The following is a 24840-nucleotide window of genomic DNA, read 5'->3' on the forward strand; positions in this document are numbered from 1 at the left end:
CCAAGCATTTATAATGCAAATTGTACATTCATTTAGCTGGATTAAATAATAAAATTAATTGTGGACTCAACTTCACCTATATATCATAAATGATCAGGCTGCTCTATTTGTCATTGATTCTTTTCATTTGGTCCATTTTGAAGTGTCCTATGAGTCTATGACCAGGGTAACTCTGCATTGAAGATTGAAACAAGGGTAGTCAAAATTTATTTATTTCATCTTCGATCTCCTCCTTATCCTTCTTCTTTTCTTTCTTTCTTTTTGTTTTTTGCAAGAAAATTTGAAGGAAAATGATGTTCTTGATCAATATTTATGTTTGCAAAAGGTCAGCAAAGATGATGGTAACTGATGAGCTTATAGTTGTCACTTTGCTTTGAATCTAGAGGCCTAAAAAATGAATGAGACGTGTAAAATGTGCCAAGCCAGTAATTCGACAGATCAGTATGTGATTTGTATGTGATTTCAAAAGCATTTTTTTTTAATGATCTCTATTTTTTTTTAAAAAAAAGATCTTTAAAAAAAAAAATAGACCCTCCTCTTTCCCTTTTCAAAGCTTTGGAAGTTCCCATTATTAATGCATGTGTTTGATGAATTGAGGAAAGGAATATATGCATTTGAAGGAGATCTGGACATTTGATCCTTTCCCAGCTCATATGTACAATAAATTTCATAGCTGAATTTGGTCGAACATATTGCTTTATCGGCACCAAAATAATGAGCATTAGACACAAGTAATCGGAAGAACCATAACATCGTATACAAGTAACTGCATGTCTTTATATATGCTTTCGGTTTGATTGATTGATTGAATTAAACTCTAAAGAACTCTTTTTTAGAATATTCCTGGTACGTACTGAAGGTAGACATCATCGGAAGACATTGAACCCACCCAATCTAACGTACTCTAGCCCTAAAATAAGGGCAGAAAAAAGGAAAAAGAAGAAGAAATATTACTTCTTGTTAGGTTTTATGTGTCAAAACATGGTATTTGGATTTAGTGTTGAGTTAAGATTAAGTCGGTTTAAAAGTCGGTTCAAAACATAAAGAATTCAAGATGGCCTTCATGTACTCATCGGACAACAGATGGCCTCCTTCACCTTTCTCAATCTAAATATATATATCACAGAAGTAGTGCCTTCTCGATCCAAAATGCTCGGAGTCAAGCCTTCCAAGACACCTCCTCCTGCTGATGCAAAACTTTCACAACATATATGATGGAGAGACAATTTGGAAAATGTAGCAGAATATCAGCACATTGTGAGCCCACTACATTACTGTATATACACACCCCAGATCAACTAGACAACAGCATTTTTTTGTTAATCAGCTATGTTATTTTATGCATAATTTAACTACTTCTCATTAGTCTGTAGCAAAAAGAGTCCTTCAATTCGTTACCTTAAACGTTCAGTTAATCACGGTATGTACGTTTTTGGCAAAGGTTCTTAATTTGTAACGAGTAACAATCATGACCTTCTTTCAGGGAGAAGATAGTCATTTTAGCGCATTACAATTCTAGGAAAAACCGAAAAACACGTACGGTAGGCTTTTAACTACAGGTATGCCTTCCAGTTGTAGCTTTGTACTTGTTTTTTTCCTTGCTTCGGACTTCGGCCACCAGCATGTGCTTCCAGATATTGGGGCGCGCCATTGCCCTCTTCTTTTGACTTTTTATGGTGGTATTGGTTGGTCCCGTTTGCCAACTGCACGAGCCGGCACTGTAGCTGGAAAGTCAATTTTTACTGCACTTTCTTGACTTTTTATGGTGGTATTGGTTGGCCCTGTTTACCAACTGCACGGGGCTGGCACTGTAGCTGAAAAGTCAATTTTTGCTGCACCTGTCAAATGTGAAAAGTCAATTTTTGCTGCACCTGTCAAATAGTGGAAAGTCAATTTTTACTGCACTTTCTTGACTTTTTATGGTGGTATTGGTTGGCCCCGTTTGCCAACTGCACGGGGCTGGCACTGTAGCCGAAAAGTCAATTTTTGCTGCACCTGTCAAATGACAGGTGCAGCAAAAATTGACTTTTCGGCTACAGTGCCGCCCCGTGCTCTTAGCAAACGTGGCCTTTTTGTCTTCCTATAGCTTGCACTACACATGTTTTGTTCTTTTCGAGAAATGGAACGGTCATCCTTTTACTGTCATATATTAAAGAGGAATGATAGGGACCCAACTTTTTTGCCCAACAAAAGTCCAACTTTTGTCTTATTTATTTTTAAAAAATAAAATAAAATAAAAAATGGAAAAAATGTTTAAAGCAACCCTATCTATTTTTTGTCTTTCTTTTATTTGGTATTTTTTAAAAAATGAAAAATGGTATTTTTTTCATAATAATGTCATTTTTTTTAAGAAAATGTCATTATTATGAAGAAAAATACTATTTTTCATTTTAAAAAAAATACTAAATAAAAGAAATGCCAAAAATAGATAGGGTTGCTTTAGACATTTTTTCCATTTTTCATTTTGGTTTTTTTAGAAAAAAAATAAAAGGTAGAAGTTGGACTTTTGTTGAGCAAAAAAGTTGGGCCTTTAGCATTTCTCTATATTAAATAGGACGGAGGGTAGGGACCCAACTAATTTCTTTGTCTTAAGTCTAATTTTGACCTTATTTTTTTATTTTCAAAAAAACTAAATAGCAAATGAAAAAAAATGTGTGAAGGAATAATATTTATTTTTTGTTTTTTTTTATTTGGTATTTAAAAAAAATATACAAAATAATATTTTTCTTCATAAAAATGTCATTTTTTTTTTAAATGACAATTTTTATGAAAAAAAAAAAAATCATGATGGTATAGTAAATTAACCTAATATCTTATATCCCCAAAGTGTTACCCTGTGTATAACTCTCTCTCATTTTCATTTTCCTTAGCCGCTTCATAAAATGTGACCATCAAATTCTCTCAAAATGCACATAAATCGTGGCGAATGAAAATTACGCACGGACTAAAATTTTGGGAATAGAAGAGATTATGTTAATTTACGTAGCAGTATAACGTCACAAAGTAACGGATTCCATTAAGTTACTTAACAATGATTTTAGGAAGTAAATTGTTATTTTGGCCTACACTTAGGACCTATAAATTATTTTTTATACCATAGAGAGTGATTTGTAATTTAGGCCAATTAACTTCGGTAACCTATAAATTATTTGTTATACCACATGGAGTGATTTATAATTTAAGCCAACCACAATGACCAATTTTGTATTTATCCTTTTTTTTATATCACATTATTTACTTATTTTTATTATTCAAATATAAAATTACTACAAAATATATATATATATATATTCACTTTTCAATAAAAAAAAATATATATCAGAACTTGATACCAAAATGGTTTGCCAAAATCACACCCTTGTTTTCTCTGCATTCCAAACCATTGCTTGTCGCACACTGTCATGTGGCATTTAAAAGAACCCATTGGTTATTTATATTTTGAGTCATGATTCAGAGCACGTCAGGCTAAAATTTTTTTTTTTTTTTTCAAAAAATTAAAATAATAAAATAATAATAATAAAAAAACGCCGGCTGTTTCACTGTTGAAGCATGCCGGGCGTGCTCAATATCTTTACCCTTATATTTTTCAGCATGTCAGCTAAAATTTTCTTACAATCGGAATTTTTAAAAAACTTCTTGTTAGTGATATAGGAAGAAATAACTTATCTCATAAAATTTGTTTTATAAAAGGGGTTGCACACTTCTTATAAGTTTTAAGCATGCCCAAAATCTTATTTATATATGAGATTATTCATTAATATATTGTAATTTATTAGTATGTCTAAAAAAATTTAAAACATACGAACCCACGACCACTTGGTTGGGGTTAAAAGCAAAAACAACAGTGTCTTGTCGGTTGGCAGTGCAACAAAGGCCAACAATCCTTACTTTTTCTTTTTAATAAAACGCACGCAAGTTGAGATGCTGGCGCTCATATTCACGCTTTTTTTTTGGTTTCCTTGCTTGAAGTCAAGGGTCAAAACAGGAGATATATTCTGATATAGTATCGTCCTTCTCCGTAAATTGTCCCGTTACCGCCTTCTTCATTTGCTCCACGTCTCCGTTAGGTTTTGATAAAGGACTAATTTAGTCTTTCTATTAGTTGACCATTAAGACTGACACGTGGACCAATCAGATGTTGACACGTGGCACCTATTTAATTTTTTTAAAATTAAAAATATATATATTTAAAAAAAAAAAAAACAAGCCACCCCCAGTTTTTTTTTTTTAATTTTAAAAAAAAATTAAATAGGTACCACGTGTCAACATCTGATTGGTTCACGTGCCAGTCTTAACGGTCAACTAACGGATGGACTAAATTGGTCATTTATCAAAACCCCAGGGGGGTCATGTGATAAAAATGAAACCTAGGAGGGAAAAAATAAAGTTGGCAAACCCTAAGGAGTATGAGGAATTTAACCCTTTTTTAAAAGCAGATATGTCCATTTAAGGAAGCTGAACCATCTCACCCACCACCTCACCATCCTCCTGGGCGTCTCCTCTTCCTACCGACTCCAGCTCCATTGTCATCCGGCCACCACGTGCCGGAGCATGTTCAACACGCTCCGCCGCTTGAGGACTCTGTTGAAAAAATTGATAATTAATTGGCAACCAATTTCCCACCAGACCTTTATGCGAAAGACAATTTTGGAAAGAAAATACACAAGAACATACACCAATCACACACGTACACAAAGAGTTTACATGGTTCGGCAATTTGCTTATGTCCATGGGGGCGTGATCCGGTCTCCTTCTTTACTATTGAGAAATATTGAGTACAATAGTACAAGCCTGAACCGCTCAAGTTTAATATCTCAAACCCAAGCCCTTAACCACTTGTACGCCCCATTCAACTATCACTCTCAAATACCCAGTAAAGAAAAACTCTCTACACTTTGTAAATGTCACAAAGTGCTCTCACCAATTTGAATTTTCCGGATGATCTCAACTAAGGACTACATGTCCTTTTATAGAAGCTTAATCATGAAAAATAGGAGAACAATTTTAATCAAATTGCTGCTTGGAAAACGAAACCATATATCATGAATACAAAGTTTTTTCTATGATAAAGATAAACAGTGCAGCCCACATGTTTACCCATACATGTTTTCTCCATAAATCCAATTCCAAGTTGTTCTCACACTCCTTTTAAAACTAACATTATTCTCTTATAGATAAATAGAATTTGAGCCCACCAACTTGAATATTTATATTTTCCAGCAATTATCTTCATACTTGTTGACAATTTGAGCCATTATCAACAGACTCTTCCTCCACCACCGACTCTACTGTTTTGTAATATTTATTTATTTTTTATGCTATTTGCTTGTTGTTTGTTTTGGGTTTTTATTTTGTTTTTTGTGTTGTTGTCTGATTACCCCGATCTGGTTGGGCTATAGACTTTGTGTTTGTATTGGGAATCATTTTCCCACTTGTTTGGTTTTCTTCCGGTTCATTGAGGTGCTAGTGGTCCGTCTAGATTGGGTTTTTAACACTAACCCGATCCGGTTGGGCCTTAGACTCTATGTCTGTGAGGAAAAGCCCTTTCCCATGGTTCCGGTTCTTAAGTTTCACAATTTCTTCGGAAACTTGTTTACACTTAAGTTATGGGTATTCTTACCTCAGATGGTTTTATCCATCATAGATCGCCGCGGCCTTTATTGGCTGCATTTGCTGGTGACTATCACCTTTTTGGTTTCCTCTCGGTTCATTGAGGTGTTAGTAGTTTGTCCGTGTTAGGGTTTTCTGTTTAACCTTTACTTGTATTTTTTTTTTCTTTTTTTCTTCGTAATTTCTTTTGATTATATGAATGTACTCACAAAAAATAAAAATAAAAATAAAAAATGAATAAATTTTTGGGTAACTTCACTTTAGATACCTGAATTACCATGTGATTTGACAACTCCCTAAACTTCAAAACCTCTCAATTTGACCACTGAACTTTCAATTGCAGTCAATTTACCACCTCCGTCAATTTTTGAAGTTAAAACTCCTAAAAAGACAAAATTACCCTTCAATTTTCTTTTTATTAAAAAAAAAAAAAGTCACAAGGTGGCTTAACCGTGGGTTATTTTGTGATTTTTTTTTTTTTAAAAAAAATTAATTTGAAATTAACAGTAAATTTGAAATTTCATAAAAAAGTTAGGGGAATAAATGTCATTGTCTCACTTTTAACATTTAAAATTTGACGGAATGGTTCAAATTGACTGCAATTGAAAGTTTATGGTTTTAAATTGAGAGGTTTTGAAGTTTGAGGGCATGTCAAATCGTGTCGTAATTCAGGGGTTTAAAGTGAAGTTAGCCCTAAATTTTTGCTACTTTCAAGATCTCAAAGGCAACGAGTTAGATCATTTTTAGCACGACGGTCATTTTAATTACTGAAAATGTAATTTTTTTTTTTATTTTAATTAATAATTTTTCACTACACACGTCACACTCTATAAAATATTTATTGGGTTAAATACCTTTCTGCTCCTGTGGTTTAACAACTTTATTTTTTGTCCTCTCAGTTTCAATTCGTATCATAAATAGTACCTGGGTAATAGATAAAAACTGAAATAGTACTTCCGCCAGTCTGCAGTTCAAAAAATTGACGGCAATCTACGTCATTGCCACTAAACCCCTTTAAAATGTCAACACCTGTCCCAAGTGCCAAATAGACATGTCTGACTAGATAAAATAATTGCCACTAAGCACCTTTAAACCTGCCTTCTGCTTTTTTGTTTTTTCATGTCCGATATGTCCCAAAAAAATCCCAAATTGCATGAACCCTAGATTTGGATGACCACAAATGCACGTCATTTCTACTCTGAATCCAACGACGAATCTGAAGCAGAAAGAAGAAGGCGGGTTATACGACAAGTTATATACAATTTCTCAAATGCACTCTTTGTCTCAAATGCACTCTTTACGTGGCAATTATTTTATCTATTCAGGCGTGTCTATTTGGCACTTAGGATAGGTGTCAACATTTTAAAGGGGCTTAGAGTACTAACAGCAGTTTCCTTTTGATTTTTCCTAAGTTTATCGTACAAAACTATTTTTTGCTTCTCTATGAAAATATATTTCACAATAACTTCCTTTACTTTTCCTTATACTATTAAAATATTATTTCTTTACAAAATACAAATTCTCTACATAACCTCACTTTTTTCACAAAATTCTAACACAATCCCTAATTAAAGACAAAAAGATGAAAGAAGAGAAAGGAAAGAGAAATTTTTATATTAAAATAATATATAGAAAACTACTTTTGGTTCTTTACACATTAGGAAACAATATAGCAACCCTTGAGGGTTGGTTAAATGTAAGAAATCTGATGTGAGTAAGTTTTTGTATTTTTTTTTTTTTTTTAATTTTCCCTAAACATAAGGAAGGGAATGCCATATAGGGACATGGGGCATCTGTGGCTAGTGCTCTTAGTGGTAGTGACGTTGATTGCTGTTAATTTTTGAACGGTAGATTGACGGAAGTACTATTTCAGATTTTATTCATTACCCAAGTACCATTTGTAATACGAATTGAAACCGAATGGACAAAAAATAAAGTTGTTAAACCAGATGGGGCTGAAAGGTGTTTAACCCTTATTTTAACTCTCTATTATAATTAAATATTATTTTTCAGTATTATTTTTATTGTTTTTCATTGAAACCACCCGCCATTCCACCAAAAATCATCACCCAACCAATTGAGAATCAATTAACCAGAAATAGTCCTGCCATTTACGAGCTTCACTTCGTCGGTACCTATGGCCAGCTCCATCGTCAACACCATCAACATCTTTCTTGAGCTTTCAAGTTAAATTTTCAAGCTTTGGGGTTTTGGTGGTGTTTCTTGAACTCCATTTTCATGTCCACGGTGAACAACAGCAAAGACGAAAGAGATGGAAGGTGTAGACGAGCTGATTTTTGGTGGTGGATATGGAAAAGGTTCGGTGGCGAAGTGGGTTTGGTGGTGGAGATGTTGCTACTGCAGCTAGAGTGGATGTGGTCGGTGGGCAATGGAGCAAAGGCTTCGAGAGATCGGTGAAGGGCGAGAGGGATAAGAGGGGGAGGGAGAGAGAAGAGATAAAAAAAAAAAAAAAAAAAAAAAAAAAAAGGTTTAGAATGTGTTACAGTAGACTTTCATATAGCAAAATGGCTGAAAACATTTATTTTGAAAGCTCGGTCGGGAAAGTGAAAATGTTGAAAAGTGTTACATATAACCATAAAGTGTCTTTTTCGGGGAGATAAACGGTTAGAGAGTTATTATTTTATTACTAACTTCACTTCAGCTCAAAAGTTTAAGTTAATGGTTTTGGGTTTTTTTTTTTTATTTTTTTTTTTTTTTATTTTTTTTTTATAATACTTTCTCAATGTGAGACTCAACACTTACAAGTGTACTCACAACAATTTTCCTGCGTCCAGACACTCTTCCCAAGAAGCTAACCATGGGCTCTAATACCACTTTGTTGCGATGATAAACGGTTTATAAAGTTTTTACCAAGAGTATATATATATATGAACATCACTCTAATCAAAAAACCTAAGCTAATGGTTTTAGGTTCACTTAAGTATTTTTTTTTAATATTTTCTCAATGTGAAACTCAACACTCACAGTATGTGTATATTAACATGTTACAAGCAAGCAAACAACAAAGAGAAAGCAAAGCATACACTAAAACTTGTTTTTTTACAAAGATTACCACCGTCACAGACCCGTTACAATTGAACGTATATTTGTCGTAGATCCGTGCAAATTTGCTATGAATAAGCATAAATCTGCCATGGGCAGAAGAATTTCTCAACACAGATCCGTCACAGTTGAGCGTGTATCTATAAAGTAACTCTGTCATAGAAGACCATGGATTTTGAAGAAGGCAACCCAACAGTCAATCTTAGCCATGATTTTAAAGAGATGAGGACTGTCGCTCCCATAGACGATGCCAAACACTTAGAGCAATTTTTGGTACAGCCTGCCCGACTATGAGCTACTTGCAAAATAGTAAAAAGAGTTAAAGGATCCACTGGTTTGGAGACCAAAAAAACTCTGATGCTTAAGTTAGCATTATTGAATTGAGTAAATATCGCAATGAGCTAGGGTTTTTGGAGATGAATCCATCTCCTTTATTTAATGCATTGCATCCCTTTTATAGGGTTTTCGATAACTGCCTACTGTCGTTCCATGTTCATCTGGTGGTTGATAGATAATGGTCTTTCCACATTCATGTAGTGATTGACACGCCTACTAAGGGGCCGCCTCTCAACCTGTGCACGTCACTAGCTCTGTCCCTCGAACCTTTCGGTTTGTTTTCCTCTCTCTCTCTCTCTCTCTCTACCATGTATGCATGATTCTATCTTTGACTGAATGTGATGGATTTTGTTAGAACAGTTTTCGGTAAGGCGTGGAGAACACATTCTTCGAGGTAATATAAATCTTCCACAGTTCTTCAATGGTTTCCTCTATCCCTGCAAAATAGTAACAAATATAGTAACTATTATAGTTTGTATGAACGGTTTAGACACAAAAAATGTAAGCTATTATATTATTCAACTCATATTAACTTGATACAAGCATCCTATTATATAGGATTAGAGAAATGATACAAAGAACAAACTACCCCCAAAACCCTAATGACTTAAACCTTAACTCTTTTAACACTTCCCCTCAAGCTGGAGCATATATATCATATGAATCCAGCTTGGAAGATACAAGCAAACAAAAAACAACTAGAAAAGCATCCTCTAACACTCCTCCTCAAGCCGGAATAGCTTGGAGCACACAATACAAAAATTCATACAAATAACAAGATAATTTAATAAAACTTCAAGGCTAGTCGAAAACTCATTGGAAACTTGATCAAATCTCGCCGCAAAACACCAAGGCTGGCAGGATACAACTGTAGTGTCCCAGAATTTTCAAAGCTATTTAAATAGATTATTTTGATAATGATGTTATTTTAATATCCATTGTAGCTAAGGATTTTAATTCTTGGGAAATTTATGAGAGTGGTAATTAGAGAATGGTAATTGGTGAAATAGTATAGGGTTGGTGAAATAGTAAAATGAGGGTATAATTGTAAATTGAAGATAGAATAAGGGTATAATCGTAAATTGAAGGTAGAATAGTATAGGGTTGGTGAAATAGTATAGGGTTGGTGAAATAGTAAAATGAGGGTATAATTGTAAATTGAAGATAGAATGAGGGTATAATTGTAAATTGAAGGTAGAATAGTATAGGGTTGGTGAAATAGTATAGGGTTGGTGAAATAGTATAGGGGTGGTGAAATAGTAAAATGAGGGTATAATTGTAAATTGAAGATAGAATGAGGGTATAATTGTAAATTGACGGTAGAATAGTGTTTGATTTTCTCCTATAAATAGAGCTCTTCTCCTTCAGAATTTTCACCACTCATCTCCTCTCCCATCTCTTGCATATATTCTTCCTTCTTCCGCTTTTTACTCGGTCTTTTTTCTTTCTAAGAGTGTTTACTCAGAACAGAGAGAGAAAGGGCGAGACCAAGCGCTACAAGAAAGAAAGAACACAAGAGATAGCGGACTTTAGAAATTAGTTTCAAAAGATATACTAGTGGTGTTAGTCATATTGGAGCAACTAGATTCCTTCATACCACTTTTAGCTTCAGTCTAGAGGTAAGTAAATTCACTACCCCTTCTAAAATTATTTCATGTCATGCTATTTATATATTCTTGTATCAAACTGTAAATGATTATTTTATTCACCTGTCATGGAGATATGTTGCATGCATGAAGGATTTCTAAAAGAATTATTTAGAAAGTTTATATTTCTTTAAATGCTTTTTAAGCACAACAAGTTTATATTTGAAAAAGTTTCCATTTTAAGAAAAGAAAGTTGAGAAATGATGATGATTATAAGAAAGAAAAAAGATGATAAACCCTCCTACATGTTGCCCTAAGATGCATCAAAAGAAGTACAAAGAAAAGTACAAGAGATGAGATAAATGTTTATGAAATGAGGGCACATGTATGGAGGAGAGTATTTTTTTGGCCCCAAGATAAGATAAGATGAGAGTTCGGTACCGATACTCGGATGGAGGCGAAACCACTGAAGGAGGCTATGCCAGAAGGTGGTATTCCATCAACTAGACCGTTGAGTGCACCGAGAAAGAGTTAATTGACGGTCGGGCATGGCTGTGGCCACAGTTCAGTGCCATGGTCACAAGGACCCGCAACCCTCGTGCACAGGGGTAATAGTGTACATGGGCCCGATTATGAGAAAATGATACTATATTTTCAACGATGATATGCTATGATGATTTACAAAGATTATTTATAATGATGCATTATGATGATGATTTATAAAGATGCATTATGATGATGATTTATAAAGATGATTTACAACGATGATCTATTACTAGATGTAATAGTATGTATATGTTACGGGAGATGCAACCGTACATACAGATATTATTATGGCTAGAATTATATTTATTTGCGAAAACGATTTTCAAAACTGAGAACAAGGAGTAAAACTATTTATGGTTGTGGATTTTACTTGCTGGGCCCCCTTGGGGCTCATTCAGTTTTATTTCTTGTTTTCAGGTAGAAAGGATGCTGGAATAGGAGGCCGGAATGGGGTGAGAATAATTATTAATTTTCAAAGTCTTTTCATATAAGTTATTGTAATGATATGATATTCCGCAACTAAAGTTTAATGTTTTCTAATTTCGCTTGTAATAAAATCTCTTGAATAATGTTTTATACATTTTTCGTATCCTTTAAAATCAAGTACTCTGATAGACCTTATAGATCTTTGCAAGAACTTTTGTTGTAAAAGAAGAAAAGTGGCAAACTCAGCCTTAACGGGCTGGGGATGTTACAACAACGATCACTAACATATGTGATCGGGTCTCGCCGCAAAACACCAAAGCCGGTCGAAAACAACGATCACATTTCACGTGATCAACCAACGAGTTTCGATACAAAACAAGTACTAAAAAAAAAAAAAAACCCATCGCTGTAGCTTCGCTATAGACACGCTAGAGCTTCGTTGGAAATTGTTGCAACTCACCGGAGATAGACAGAACATGCCAGCGACAAATAGAACACACCAAAAAAAAAAAAAAAAAAGTAGTCAAAAAATTGCTGAAAAGTCAAATTGAACAGTCGCTGGAGCTTTGCTGGAATATCGTCAGAGCTCGTTGGGACTTGTCGGAGAAGACAGAAAACTCCGGCCACTCCAAAAACAGCAACAACAGAATCAAACGATGACCACAGATCAACGTTTCAACAACACAAACACCTACGCCGGCAACTTTTTTTTTCCCGATGACCACTGCACCACGCCAGCCACCTTACACCAACCGCTACAGACTACTCCGGTCACCACTGAACACGCCGGCCAACACACCTAGAAGCCGTCAGTGACCATCACACCGAGAAGCCATGACTAATTGACAGCAAAAAAAAAAAAATCTTAAAAAAAAAAAACCATGGATAGCTTCTTTCAGGGCACTGCTCATGTGGGCACTAAGGCCACATGGGCAGTGCAGCCACCAGAACAATACTCACGAAAAAACATAACAAATAGAGCGGAAAACAACTACTACAAGCAAAAGGCCAAGGATTCAAACCCTAAGGCTTTGATATCATGTTATAGTTTGTATGAGCGGTTTAGACAGAAAAGGTGAAGGCTATTATATTATTCAACTTATATTAACATAATACAAACATCCTATTATATAAGATTAGAGAAATACCATAAAGACTACCCCTAAAACCCTAATGACTCAAACCATAACTCTTCTCATAGTAACAAATTAAGAGAGCTCGCCACGAGTGCATGCATGATCTCCCTCCGATGCCAAAGTCAATCTCTCAGTGATATGTGCTCAATGGACAATAATTTTGTCTCAAATTATACCTGGGTCCTGGCCAATTTATAAGCCTAAGAGGCGTAATTTGACCTGGATTAGGTCTTCTACTTCGAATAGGTTGTGACTGTTTAGAATTTGATTTGGATCCGGGGTCTACTTCTAATTCAGCTTAGAGTTGGATCGTTGGCGGAATTCTTCAATGAGTCCTAATTGGACCCGGATTGAGACTCCTATGATCCTATCCAATTCAACCTAGAATGGATATCTAATCCGGACTTCATGGATAAGATTGGTCCCCGAAATCCAGGGGATGAGACCTAACTGCACCATCTTTTATTCCTTCCAGGACTTGGTGGTCGTCTGACACCCAAGAGATACCAGCCGGGATATATCCAGTCTTGAAACTCATTCTGTCCATTACTTGTCATGTTTTCCGAATCGATCCCCTTCTCGAGAATGATCGTTCTCTGAGCCTTCCCAGGTTATGTTGGTCCCGGACCGTGGTAACCAAGCTTTGAAATGAGAGTCATTTGTGGGCCTGTATCAGTGAGGTTTCTTAATCTCGTGATGACCGGTTGAGTGGGGTTATTCCCAATAGATTTCGATTTAGGGTTTAATTTGGAGGAGGAATACCTCATTTGTAAAAAGCTCTAAATTATTGGGTTGGATTCTTAATGGGTGTGGTTGTTGTTGGAGGTTCGATTTTTCACTTGAGTGGTTGGGTTATTCTGTTTCGGTTTAGTTGTTTAGTTGTTTAGTTTTGCTCTTGGGTTTAGCTTTCCTGGATTATTGAAGGGTTTTCTAAATTAATATAAAATAATATTATATTTTACTATGGTTTAGCAAAAACCAACATAAATTATTTCTTTAGTACAAACACTTCGAAGAAGATATAACATGCCTAATTAATTGTTTTTAATATTTAATTATCTATCAATGATATGTAATTATTTTTGAGTTATTTTTTACTTCCATTCAGAAAATATATTCTACAATGGGAAATGCTAAGTGCTTAGGTGTATATTATTTCTGGTAAAAAAAGGGTGGCCCTTATTTTTCTTACTTGGTTTTTAGAAAAGAACTAAATAGAAGTAAACTTTGTTGCTTCTGTTATAATCCTTTTAGATAATCTTATCAGCTTCGATCTACTTGTCAAAAAAAGATAATCTTATCACATATCACCACAACTCCTTTTGTTATTGCGCAAGTCAAAAGTCCTACAAAAAGTCTTGCACACTTTCTTTTTAAAGCCTCAAAACAATCCTCTAAGGCAACTGATATAAACAGGTTATATAGGAAAGATTTTTCATACCAACTTATCTCTAACGTGTAAGAGGATAGAAAAGAAAAACTTATAGAAATCTTTCTAGCCAAAAATTCACTTTAATTTTCTCTTGCACTGCTTGAAATTCACTCTACAATTATTGATCACTATCAAGCAGAAAACTACCACTCAAATAACAGAAAATCAAGCAGAAAAGTTTGATTTCACACTTTACAGAAACTCAACTAGTTTGCTAGTTTGGCCGAAATTCAAGGGATTACGAACAGTAATTTACCTATATAGCAGAACTTCTACGCCCTCTCCCTTTCTCTCTCTACATCCCAATCTCTCTCTCTTTCTCTCTCTTCTTCCTTCTTCTCTTCTTTTTCTTTCTTTCCTCTTCTTTCCCTCTCTTTATCTTCTGCGTCTCTTTCTCTCTCGGTTCTCTTCTCTCTCTCCTTTTTCTTTTTCTTTCTCTTCTCCTATATTCTCCCTCTCTATTTCGTTCAACCTGCCCCAGGTGTTTTGACGATAGGGCAGTAGGGCCTAGGCGTATTCGATGGGGATAAGGCAAGCTGAATTTTTTTTTTTTTTTCAGTGGGTGTAATTTCGGTGGGGGGTGGGGGTGAGTCATCCCCCACCACGCGTCCGGTGCAAAAAAAATTTTTTCCCTCTCTTTATTTTTTTTCTTTAAGTCTTTTAAATTACCCCAAAAGCCCTTAAGGTTTCCAGATATTACAGATAGCCACCTAGATGGAGAATTCTGCGACTCGTTTGGTCCCTTTGAATGACATAATCAAGATCTTTTGATCTCGTTTGAATGAAGCACTTGTGGGACAGTGACGAACCTAATGCGCATACTAGTGTGATCGAGAGTATTTATGTGCCCTATCTCATTCAGTCTATGAAAGTGGATCTTCGGCATCTGAAGTTATTTCAAGGAGTAGACATCTTTTGTATTATTTTTTAATTAAGCTTTGATGTTTTGAACCATAATATTTGGTGTTGATGCTAAGACATTTGATATTTATCTAGGTTATGATGCTTTAGAATTGCTCTCTTTATTTAGTTATCGATGTAATGAAAGTGACAAGCCTTCCACTGCATGCTCTAGAAGAGTGAGATCCCTGAATAATATTCCTAGTGGAATAGAACTGGGAGGCGAACCGTGATCCTTGTAACATTACATTTTCACTAAGGCTCTACTGTTTAATTTCTGGTACTTCTAGACAAGCTAAGAGTCTGTTTCCTACCCATTAGCTTGTGCGGGATGTTAACACACAATCCCAGTCAGCAGCGCACTTAGCATCATCCAACTAAACAATTGAAGATCATGACACTGAGTACTCATCAGAAACTGACGACCAGTTAAAACGATAAAACTGAATTCTTAAATACCAATGGAAACCAAGTCAAGACGGATGGGAACAAGTAAGAACTTTCTTGACGTTCTAAGTGAGTTGACTCATTCTTTTCTTGGTGCTTTGCAACAAGCGCTGTTTAAATTCCATGTTGGACTTGCAACAAACGTTGGCCGCATTTAGAAGGATGACATGACTTCAATGTTTTCAATGGGGGTTTTAATCTTGACCGTACATTTACATAGCAGCAGGATGTAAGCCCAATCCTTAATCCACGAGAAAATGGATAAGAATTCTCTCTATTTCAATTCTAGTCAGAGGTGTCAACCAATCAAAATACCGACATTTTTATTTTTTTTTTCAGTAAAAATGACGAGTTTCCTTCAATAGACTTCAATAGACTTATGACAAAAACTAGAGGAATAGATGACTTACGATAAGTGAAGAATTGGAAGAGCCCCCAAGATAAGAAAAGCAGTAGCCCAAGTAGAGGAGAGAATATTGTACGATTCTTTGGCCCTTGTCTTCAAGCCTGGGATCATCAGTGCTGCTGGTTGTACTGCGCTCACCTGATTTGTCCTTCGTCTTTTCATTGGCAATCATTAATTGATCACCGATGTTGCGCCATCCCGGGTTTGGCTTAACTGCCTTATTATTTCCTTAAACTCTATTTCTTCGTTCTCATACAAAAGATGGAACCCACACTTCTGCACGGACAAGCCCGGTAAATCGGTGCCAATTGAAGCCTCAATGAAACTGCTATGATTCAACCAGTTTGGAAATAACTCACGCGGTATATAAGACAGCCAAATGAATTCACCTGGCCGTAACGACATGAGATATTCTTTAGTGGGGCAATACATATGGTCCATATTGACATGTCCCAGACCACAAATATCGGTTTCCAACATACAAATGATAAAGCCACAAGGAGCTGGTAAATCTCGATTGTTAACAATGGTAGTCCCATGCTCCTCGACTGAAAAAGAAACACAGAGAGCAAGTCCCATCCAAGTACAATCATCGTACAAATTTGGAGGCAGATCAGAGATTGTCACTAGATGCTTATTACTCTGATAGTTGAACCAGTCCAGAATTTCATTTGAAGGAAAACAAAAATTATAGACAAGGCGTCGCTCGAAGTCCTGTAAAATAGAAATATTGTGTATGATGAGTGATCATAGTGAAAGAATGGGAGAGGCAATCAAATACTCATAACTCATAGTTTCTTAATTACCGGCAGGTTACTTTGGTTGTGCAGATCATTTTTGCCCTTGTCTTTAAGCCTGGGATTAAGGGATCCTCTGAGTCTTGCAAGGTGAGAAACCTCATCAGAGATGCTGGTTGTAATGGGCTCAACTGCTTTGTCCTCCTGGTTTGGCTTAACCGTCTTTTCATTGGCAATATTTGATTGATGAATAACATCACGGGTTTTAGACAATGAGGACGTGTAGTGACTTACTGTTTCCTTAAACTCTCTCTCTTCATTCTCGTACAAAAGACGGAACCCACACTTGTGCAAGGTCAATCCTGGAACATCGGTGGCAATTGAAACCTCAATGAAATTGCTATGAATCAACCAGTTTGGAAAGGACCCACGTGGTATATAAGACAGCCAAATGAATCCACCTAGCCGTAACAGCATGAGATCTTCTTTAGTGGGGCAATACTTATGCAGAAGTTCCAGACTACCAATAGCCGTTTCCAACAGAAAAATCAGCTGGTTGCAAGGAACTTGCGAGTCCAGATTGTCAACAATGGTAGTCCCATGCTCTTGGAGTGAGAAAGAAACACAAAGAGCAAGTCCCTTCCAAGAGGGATCGTCGTACAAATTTGGTGGTAGATAGATTATCACTTGGGGCTTATCACTCCGATGGCTGAACCATTCCAGAATTTCATTTGGAGGAAAACAAGACTCGTAGACAAGGCATGGATCAAAGTCCTGTAAAATAGAAATAATGCGTATGATGAGTGAGAGTGAAAGAAAGGGGGAGGAAATAGTACCTTTGTGGCAAATCGAATACTCATAACTCATAGTTTCTTAATTACCGGCAGGTTGCATTGATTACGAGGTCTTATTGATGCTTTATTGTGAAGATCCTCATTAGAGCCAAGTCTTTCAGGGTGAGTGTCCTCATCATTAAAGGTGTTACTTGTACTCGCCTTTCCCTCATTCTCACGGTTATTAGAGAACGAGGACTTGCAGAGTCTTATTATTTCCCTAAACTTCACCTCATCATTTTGGTACAAAAGTTGTAGTCCACACTTGTGAACCGTCAAGCTTGGGCAATTGCTAAATGAAACCTCAATGGAACTGCATCGATTCAACCACTTTGGAAACCACCCACTTGGTATATAAGACAACCACATGAATCCATCTAACTTTAACAAGTTGAGATCTTCTTCAAGGAGGCAATAGCTATAGGGGCACCCTAGACCAAAAGTACCATTTTGAGATACAAACCCAAAGCGACAATGAACTTGTGAATCCAGACTGCCAAAGAGGACTGAAAAAGAGGCAAACAGAGCAAGTCCCGTCCACGTAGGATCATCGTACAAATTTGGAGGAAGAGAGATTCTAACTTTAGGCCCGTCACTCTTAAGGCTGAACCAATCTAGAATTTCACTTTGAGGAAAACAAGAATTATAAGGAAGGTGTCGATGGAAGTCCTGCAAAACAGAAATATATTGTCTAATGAGTGAGAGTACTGAGAGAAAGAGGGAGAGTTAATAGAAGTATTTTCGCAGAGTTGATGCTTACTTCAATGCAATTCATAGGTATTAGGGGTCGGTTTTGCTTTGGCCTCTTATTTCTTTTTTCTTGATCAACCATAAATTGACTCGCAGAATCCGAATGCTCAGAAATCAAGGCGTTGCATTGTTTTAGCTTTTGCTCAAATTGTACCTGATCATTCTGATACAAAAGACGAAGCGCACATACCCGCACCATCACACCTGGCCAATCACTTACAAATGAAGCTGAAATGAAGCTGCACTGGCGCAACATATTCTTAAGTAACTCCCTCGGTATGTAGGATATCCAAATGAATCCACCTATATTATTTAACCACATGATTTCTACTTTACTAGTGACACAACCAATGACCTGATCATTGTCCATACGATCTACAATCGTTCGGAATTGACAATATAGGAAGTGTGGAATTTCTGAAACCAAATTGTCAAGGACGGTTTTTGGATCCCCGTGAAATGAAAAACAAACAAATAGAGTGAGCCCCATCCAAGTGTTATCATTGTACAAATTTGGTGGTATGTCCATTGTCACTGAGTGCCTGAAACTCGGATGACTGAACCACTCTTGGGTTATTTTACTTGGAGGGAAGCAACTATTATATAAGAAGAGCGGATTAAATTCCTGTAACATAGAAATACAACATCCAATCAGAGAGAGAGGGAAAGATGACTGCAAGGGTGTGGATCATCAGAATTCTTACCAGGGGGCCCGTTTTGTAGAATCCATCACGAGGGTGTGGGTCCTCATAAGAGCCACCAGTTCGCCGGACTTCCTCATGATGGACCAAATCGTCACCATACGAGGTCATCATTTGTATGAGTACTGTACATTTAAAATCTTCCATGTTTCGCTGGTATACTAGATTGACCCCACACTCCAGCAGTGAAGTCACTGGGAATTTAACCTTATCGTCGTTTGTCTTGATTCTAAGTGCTGTTTGAGTTCTCTCATTAGAATGTTGAGCACTTTCTCTTAGTCTTTCCAGCTCAGCTTTCCATAGATCTCTTGGTATATCATGCAAGGAGGAACCCAATTTTTTAAGAGCTAGAGGATGGCCGTCAACATGACTTACAAAATCATTGCATATATCCAATAAATCATTTTCACAAAGGGGTTTGTTGAAGGCTTGTTGACTAAAGAGCTGCAGAGCATCAGATGCATCCAGTTTTTTAGCCTCGTATACATTTTTCTTTCTGCATTTTTTCTGCAACAAAACCTCATCTTCAGTGGTTATGATGATTCTACTCCCCGGGCCAAACCTATTAGGACACCCTACTAATTTTTCCAACTTTTCTTCATCCACATCATCAACAACAATAATAACCCTTTTGTTACGTAGTCTAAGACTTGTCTTGTTGATTGCCTTAAGCTCATCCCATCTTGCTATTTCACTTTTCAACTTCATATCCCAAAGGAGTTGATCTTGTGAATCACCTAAATCATTTTTTTTGACATCTCTGAGAAAGCTGCTAGCTTGAAATTGATGACGGATCCTTTCAAAAACAACTTCAGCAAGAGTTGTCTTGCCGATTCCACTCTTCCCACATATCCCTATAAAGCGAACATCATCCTTCGGCTCCATATCTATATACAAATTCACAAATTCCTCAACACGAGACTTCATTCCAACATGTTTGTCCTTAAAAACACTTTCGATTGTATCATTCAACTCACTAGATATTTTTTCAACAAATCTTTGGATGAACTTTGACTCAAACCTGTAAGATAGATAGAACGAAATATCTTTTGGTGAGTCAAAGCAAACACAAACCCATAGGAGATATGTAAATGTTGTTATTTTGCTTGTTCACCTTGAAAAAGAAAGTTGTACAATTCAACTTGATAACGTATTTGAGCTTGATTTGCTTGGTGAAATTCTAAGATGCATCTAAAAATGAATCATGCGTTCATAAAATTGAAGAAAAAAGTAATTAATAACGTGATAGGAACTTAAGGGTTCTAAATGAAAACCAGGAAATAAATAAAACAAACGGGAGAAATAAGAAGGGATAATCACTTGGACGGGGTCAAACCTTCAATTTATACCTCTGGCAATTGTATTTTCCTTGATGGTTTAGCTGTAAGACCTTTACACGCTTATATAGAAGGGGTTCTTATAATAGAAAGGAAATTTTATGCCATTATGAGAACAAAATCAGAATATTGGCTAATCATGAAAATATTTCGCAAATAATATCGGAATATTAAATATTTTGAGAATATTTGGTTTTCTAACATCTCTCACCCTCAAGCAAGGACGGAACTAGAAGTTCAATTTTAAGGGGGGGGGTGGAATCTTGGGGCCAAAATAAGAAGAAGAAGAAGAAAAGAAAAAAAACCTAAATTATTTTATTCTAACAAATTTTAAAATTAAAACCTATTTTTAATAATTTTGTTTACAGGTGGGGCCCCGCCAACCCCCCCTTAAATCTGTCCATCAAGGTTGATTATTAAATAATTCAAGAAGAGGAATGCTATATTTTCCAAAAGTTTTTTCAAAAATTTGCTTCCCAAATGATGAGTCGCAATCCTATAAGATGGTGACACATTTATCAAAATAATAGATGGAATAAGATTGTGACACATCATTTGGAAAGCAAATTTTGAAGAAAATTTTTGATAAGTGTAGCATTTTTCATTCAAGAAAGCAGGCATTTAAGGTCTCGTACAATTCCCACATTGAATCTTTCCTTGGTAAATGGGCCCACTAGATGAGAACATCAGTGACTGCCTGATTATTGTACCTGACAAACTGAAAATAAAAAATTGCAGCAGGCTGAATATGCAAGTCTCTTATAGAAACAATTTCAGGTAGTTGTTGCTAAGGAAGGATTTATTTGCTTCGATTCTTCATGAGACAAGAGACATGGAAGACCAAATGTATCTTGGACTCTGAAGGTAGATCAAGGCGGTAGATGACATGACGAACTCTTTCTAACACCTTATATGGTGGAGAAAGCTTCAAGGATGACTAAACATTGATGGAAACCTGCCCATAAGCTTCAAGGATGGAACTCTTTCTAACGATGTTTGTCAATCTATTGCTTCATACGAGCTTATGTAGCAATCAGATTGTCCTTAAGAAGCTGTAAGATTCAAATTTTGTCCTGGAGGGCACAGTCTGTTTAATCGACAGATGAGGAACCTATCACGCAAGTAGAAAAGGCAGATAGATCTCGGCCATATACTCCTCTGAAAAGAGACATTTTAGTAGCTGAGCGATAGGTGGTATTATACCAGCACTTTGCCCATGGAAGCCATCATGGCCACTCCCTGGGTTTATTTCCTGCAGAGCATTGTAGATAGTTCACCATGAACCAATTCACAACTTCAGTTTGTCCATCCATTTACAGATTAGAAGTGAAAACTTTATCTCGATCACTCACGATAGATTGGGGAATCCCATGCAACTTGACAATATTGTCATCAAATATTTGAGCAATGGTGGATATAGTATATGAATGTGTTACTGCACAAAAATGAGCATACTTTGTAAGATGGTCCAAGACCTTAAGGATAGTAGCTTTACCTTGAAAGGGTGGTAATTCGTCCACAAAGTGCATAGATATGACAACCCATGCCAGTGACACCCTATACAGTTAGTCTCACATTAGGAAGATGTATTGCCCAGATTAAGTGGGTGATTATAAAAGTGTTCGAGTTGCTAAGTCTCACATTAGTACCCTACTAGGTGAGATTGAGCTTTATAAGTGATTTTAGATAGCTCCAATTGTAACTTGTTTAGTTTTTTTGAAGTGTTAGTGAACATGTGGCTTACGCTTTTGTTGGATCGTTAGAAATAGTATCAGAGTAACCGAGTAACACTATGCAACACTAAGACATTGCATGGTGTGGACCCTGACGAAGACATCAAGGTTTGAGTGAGAGAGATTGTAGCACCCTAGAAAGTTAGACTCACATTAGGAAGATATATTGCTCAAATTGAGTCGGTGGATTATAAAGGTATTCATGAGAGCTAAATCCCACATTGGTTCCTTATTATGTGAGACTAAGCTTTTTAAGTTATTCTATGGAGCTTCAATTGTAAGTACTTAACTAGTCTTTTTGGAGTAACTGGGCATATGTGGCTAGCGCTTTCAAGGCTTGCTACCGTTTCTCCTTTTTTTTATGATGGGAAACCCTACATAGGCAAGGCCACTTCAAGTCTCATACCTGTGTAACGTATCCCCACCACATGGATCGATTAAATCTAGCTTTCGCCAAGAGTGTGGCCTTAAGGAGTTGTTTGTACTCGAGGAGATTCAAACCTTAGACTTTGATGGTTATACCACCAAAGCCTAAGGCCTTCATCACCACCATTTCTCCTTTATGGCATTGACAAATCTCACATTCAGCAACAAAATCACTTGATTTCCATCTTCATTCCTTTCCAATAAAACAATTGAGAAATGTGTCTATAATTGCAAAGGAAATCAGAATGGCCAGCACTACGTCATGCATGTAGCTCCTGCAAAATAGTTGTTTTGTGAGTAGAATAAACAGCTAAGACAAGTCGCCCTTTGTACCGTAGGTGATCTGAGTTTGGGATCTTCTTATTGCTCCACTTTTATTTGCTTGAGGGTAGCACATGCTGAATGGAAACGTCGAGGATGTCTGAGCGCTCAGGAATGCGACATAATGAGTTTGCAACCAAATTTGAAGACCTTATTTCTTGTACACAATTTCATAGTTGTACCCCAACAACTTTGTAACCAATTTCTGTTGCTCCATGGATGAAATCCTCTTCTTTAACAGATCCTTCAAGTTATTGTGATCAATGCAAATTTGGAAGGTGTAGGCCGATTAAATATGGTCTTTGTTAGAATATTTGATATTATTCTAGGTTGATTTATTTTCTTATGCATTCAAGGGTTTAGTCTAGGGTTTCTTGCCTGCTACTCATTCTCTCTCTATAAATAGAGAGTTATGTAACATGGTTTATCACAAAAGATACGTGCTTCCACTCTCTCTCTCTTCTCTCTCCTTTATCCCTCTCTCCAGTATATTTAACAGTCTTCATGGGTAACTACATGGACAATAGCTAACATCTCTTTGTCATACATACACATAGACATGTTCAGGTGAGATGTGAGGATAGCACCTTACACAAAAGGTGCGTGGTTGACATCTAGCATTAGTATGGCTCTAATGCCCACACGCGAAGCGTCACACTCAATGACAAATGTCTTGCTGAAATTAGGTAGGGTAAGGACACGTATAATTGACTAATTCAGTTTAAGCTTAGTGAAGGTCTCTACTTCAGCATCACTCCACTTGAAGACATCGATCTTTCTTTAGTAAGGTTGTTGAGGGTGCGCTTATCTTACCATAGTCCTTCACAAATTTGTGATAAGAGCGAGTCAAGCCCAAGAATCCTCGCAAACCTTTAATTGTTCATGGAACATGCCAGCTTACCATCGCTTGGATCTTGGAGGGATAGTCACCAAAATCTTTGTATTGATTATGTTTACAACTTTCATAATATTTGGTGATTGATTAGGTGGTAAATGAATTTAATTAAATTTCGCATTAATATTGAAAATATTTATTCAATCCCCCTTTTATGTGTTGTTAGGAACTTAGGAATCATCTGCTTAATTTTACTTGTTAGAGTTTGTGATAGTGTGGGTGCTCAGGAAACATAAAAAATATCTTGTGCAGGTAATGGCTGTAAAGATGATATTCGTTTTTTAAAGTGAAGAACTTTTATTTTTGTCTGATACTTCTCTTAAAGGATTCTGAGTAATATACATTTTTTCCCTAATTTTTGGGTATATGTTTGGTTATCAGAGTACACTATATAATTATCTGAATTTGTCTCTCAACGTAATTTGTAAATTTCACCTAAACCTCGATCATCTACGTCCTTTAAACCTTGAAACTTGAACTAGTGGCAACTTTTTCTTAATCAAGCAATAATATATATTTGGAGTACTAGGAGTCTATTTTGCAGTCAGAAAAAGAAAAAAAACAAAAGTCTCACTAGCTAGAAGAAGATCAGTAAATCTTACTCATCCTTTAAATGGTGTCCCCTGAGATCGACCACTCTTCTCAAAGCATCTCTCCAACTTTGCACCATCTCCATGTTCTCCTTGAAACGTTCGACATTTTCAGCAAATCCATCTGCAAAAGTCCCCTTCTTCAGATGCCGCAAATCACTAGGTTCCACGTGGTAGAAAATGGGCAAAACTCTCATCCTTCTCGCGTCCCTGCATTCAACGATCTTTGCAAGTTCTTCCAAGCGCCGAGTGGAAGATGCATAATGTTGTGAGAAAATGACGATTGCTATCCTCGATTTCTCGATTGCATTCAAGACTTCCGGCGAAATGGGTTTTCCTCTATCAAGTCCTTCATTATCCCTAAAGGTTATAATCCCTTTATCAGAAGCCAAAGCGTGATAGAAATGGTCGGTAAAATTATTGCGGATGTCATCTCCGAAACTGAGGAAAACATCGTATTCAGAACAAGAAGAGGAAAGAGATGATGGGGAATTTTGAATCTTGCTGGTGGAAGCCATGGGACACTTGGCAAAGCTTCTTGAATAGAGATAAATGGATCATGAGCGAAAGTCACGGGCAGAAGAACGCATTTATACTTCAGATTAACGCGTTAACGCGCCTTTGGGGAA

The 24840-nt window shown here is 36.5% G+C and overlaps 1 protein-coding gene across 1 annotated transcript; it reads right to left on the reverse strand.

The window, feature by feature from the left end:
- Positions 1-8628: 8628 nt before the first annotated feature.
- On the reverse strand, positions 8629-24800 carry LOC132184081 (uncharacterized). The gene is made up of 7 exons (XM_059597570.1): positions 24224-24800; positions 18913-19930; positions 18219-18833; positions 17507-18127; positions 16695-17399; positions 15893-16602; positions 8629-9446 (listed from the first exon to the last, which is right to left on the reverse strand). The coding sequence occupies exons 1-6, from the start codon at positions 24727-24729 to the stop codon at positions 16060-16062; spliced, it is 4008 nt and encodes a 1335-aa protein (XP_059453553.1). The 5' UTR covers positions 24730-24800; the 3' UTR covers positions 8629-9446; positions 15893-16059.
- Between the last annotated feature and the right edge of the window lie 40 nt (positions 24801-24840).

The sequence above is a fragment of the Corylus avellana genome, chromosome ca6 (assembly GCF_901000735.1).
Source record: "Corylus avellana chromosome ca6, CavTom2PMs-1.0".
NCBI classification, from domain to species: Eukaryota; Viridiplantae; Streptophyta; class Magnoliopsida; order Fagales; family Betulaceae; genus Corylus; species Corylus avellana.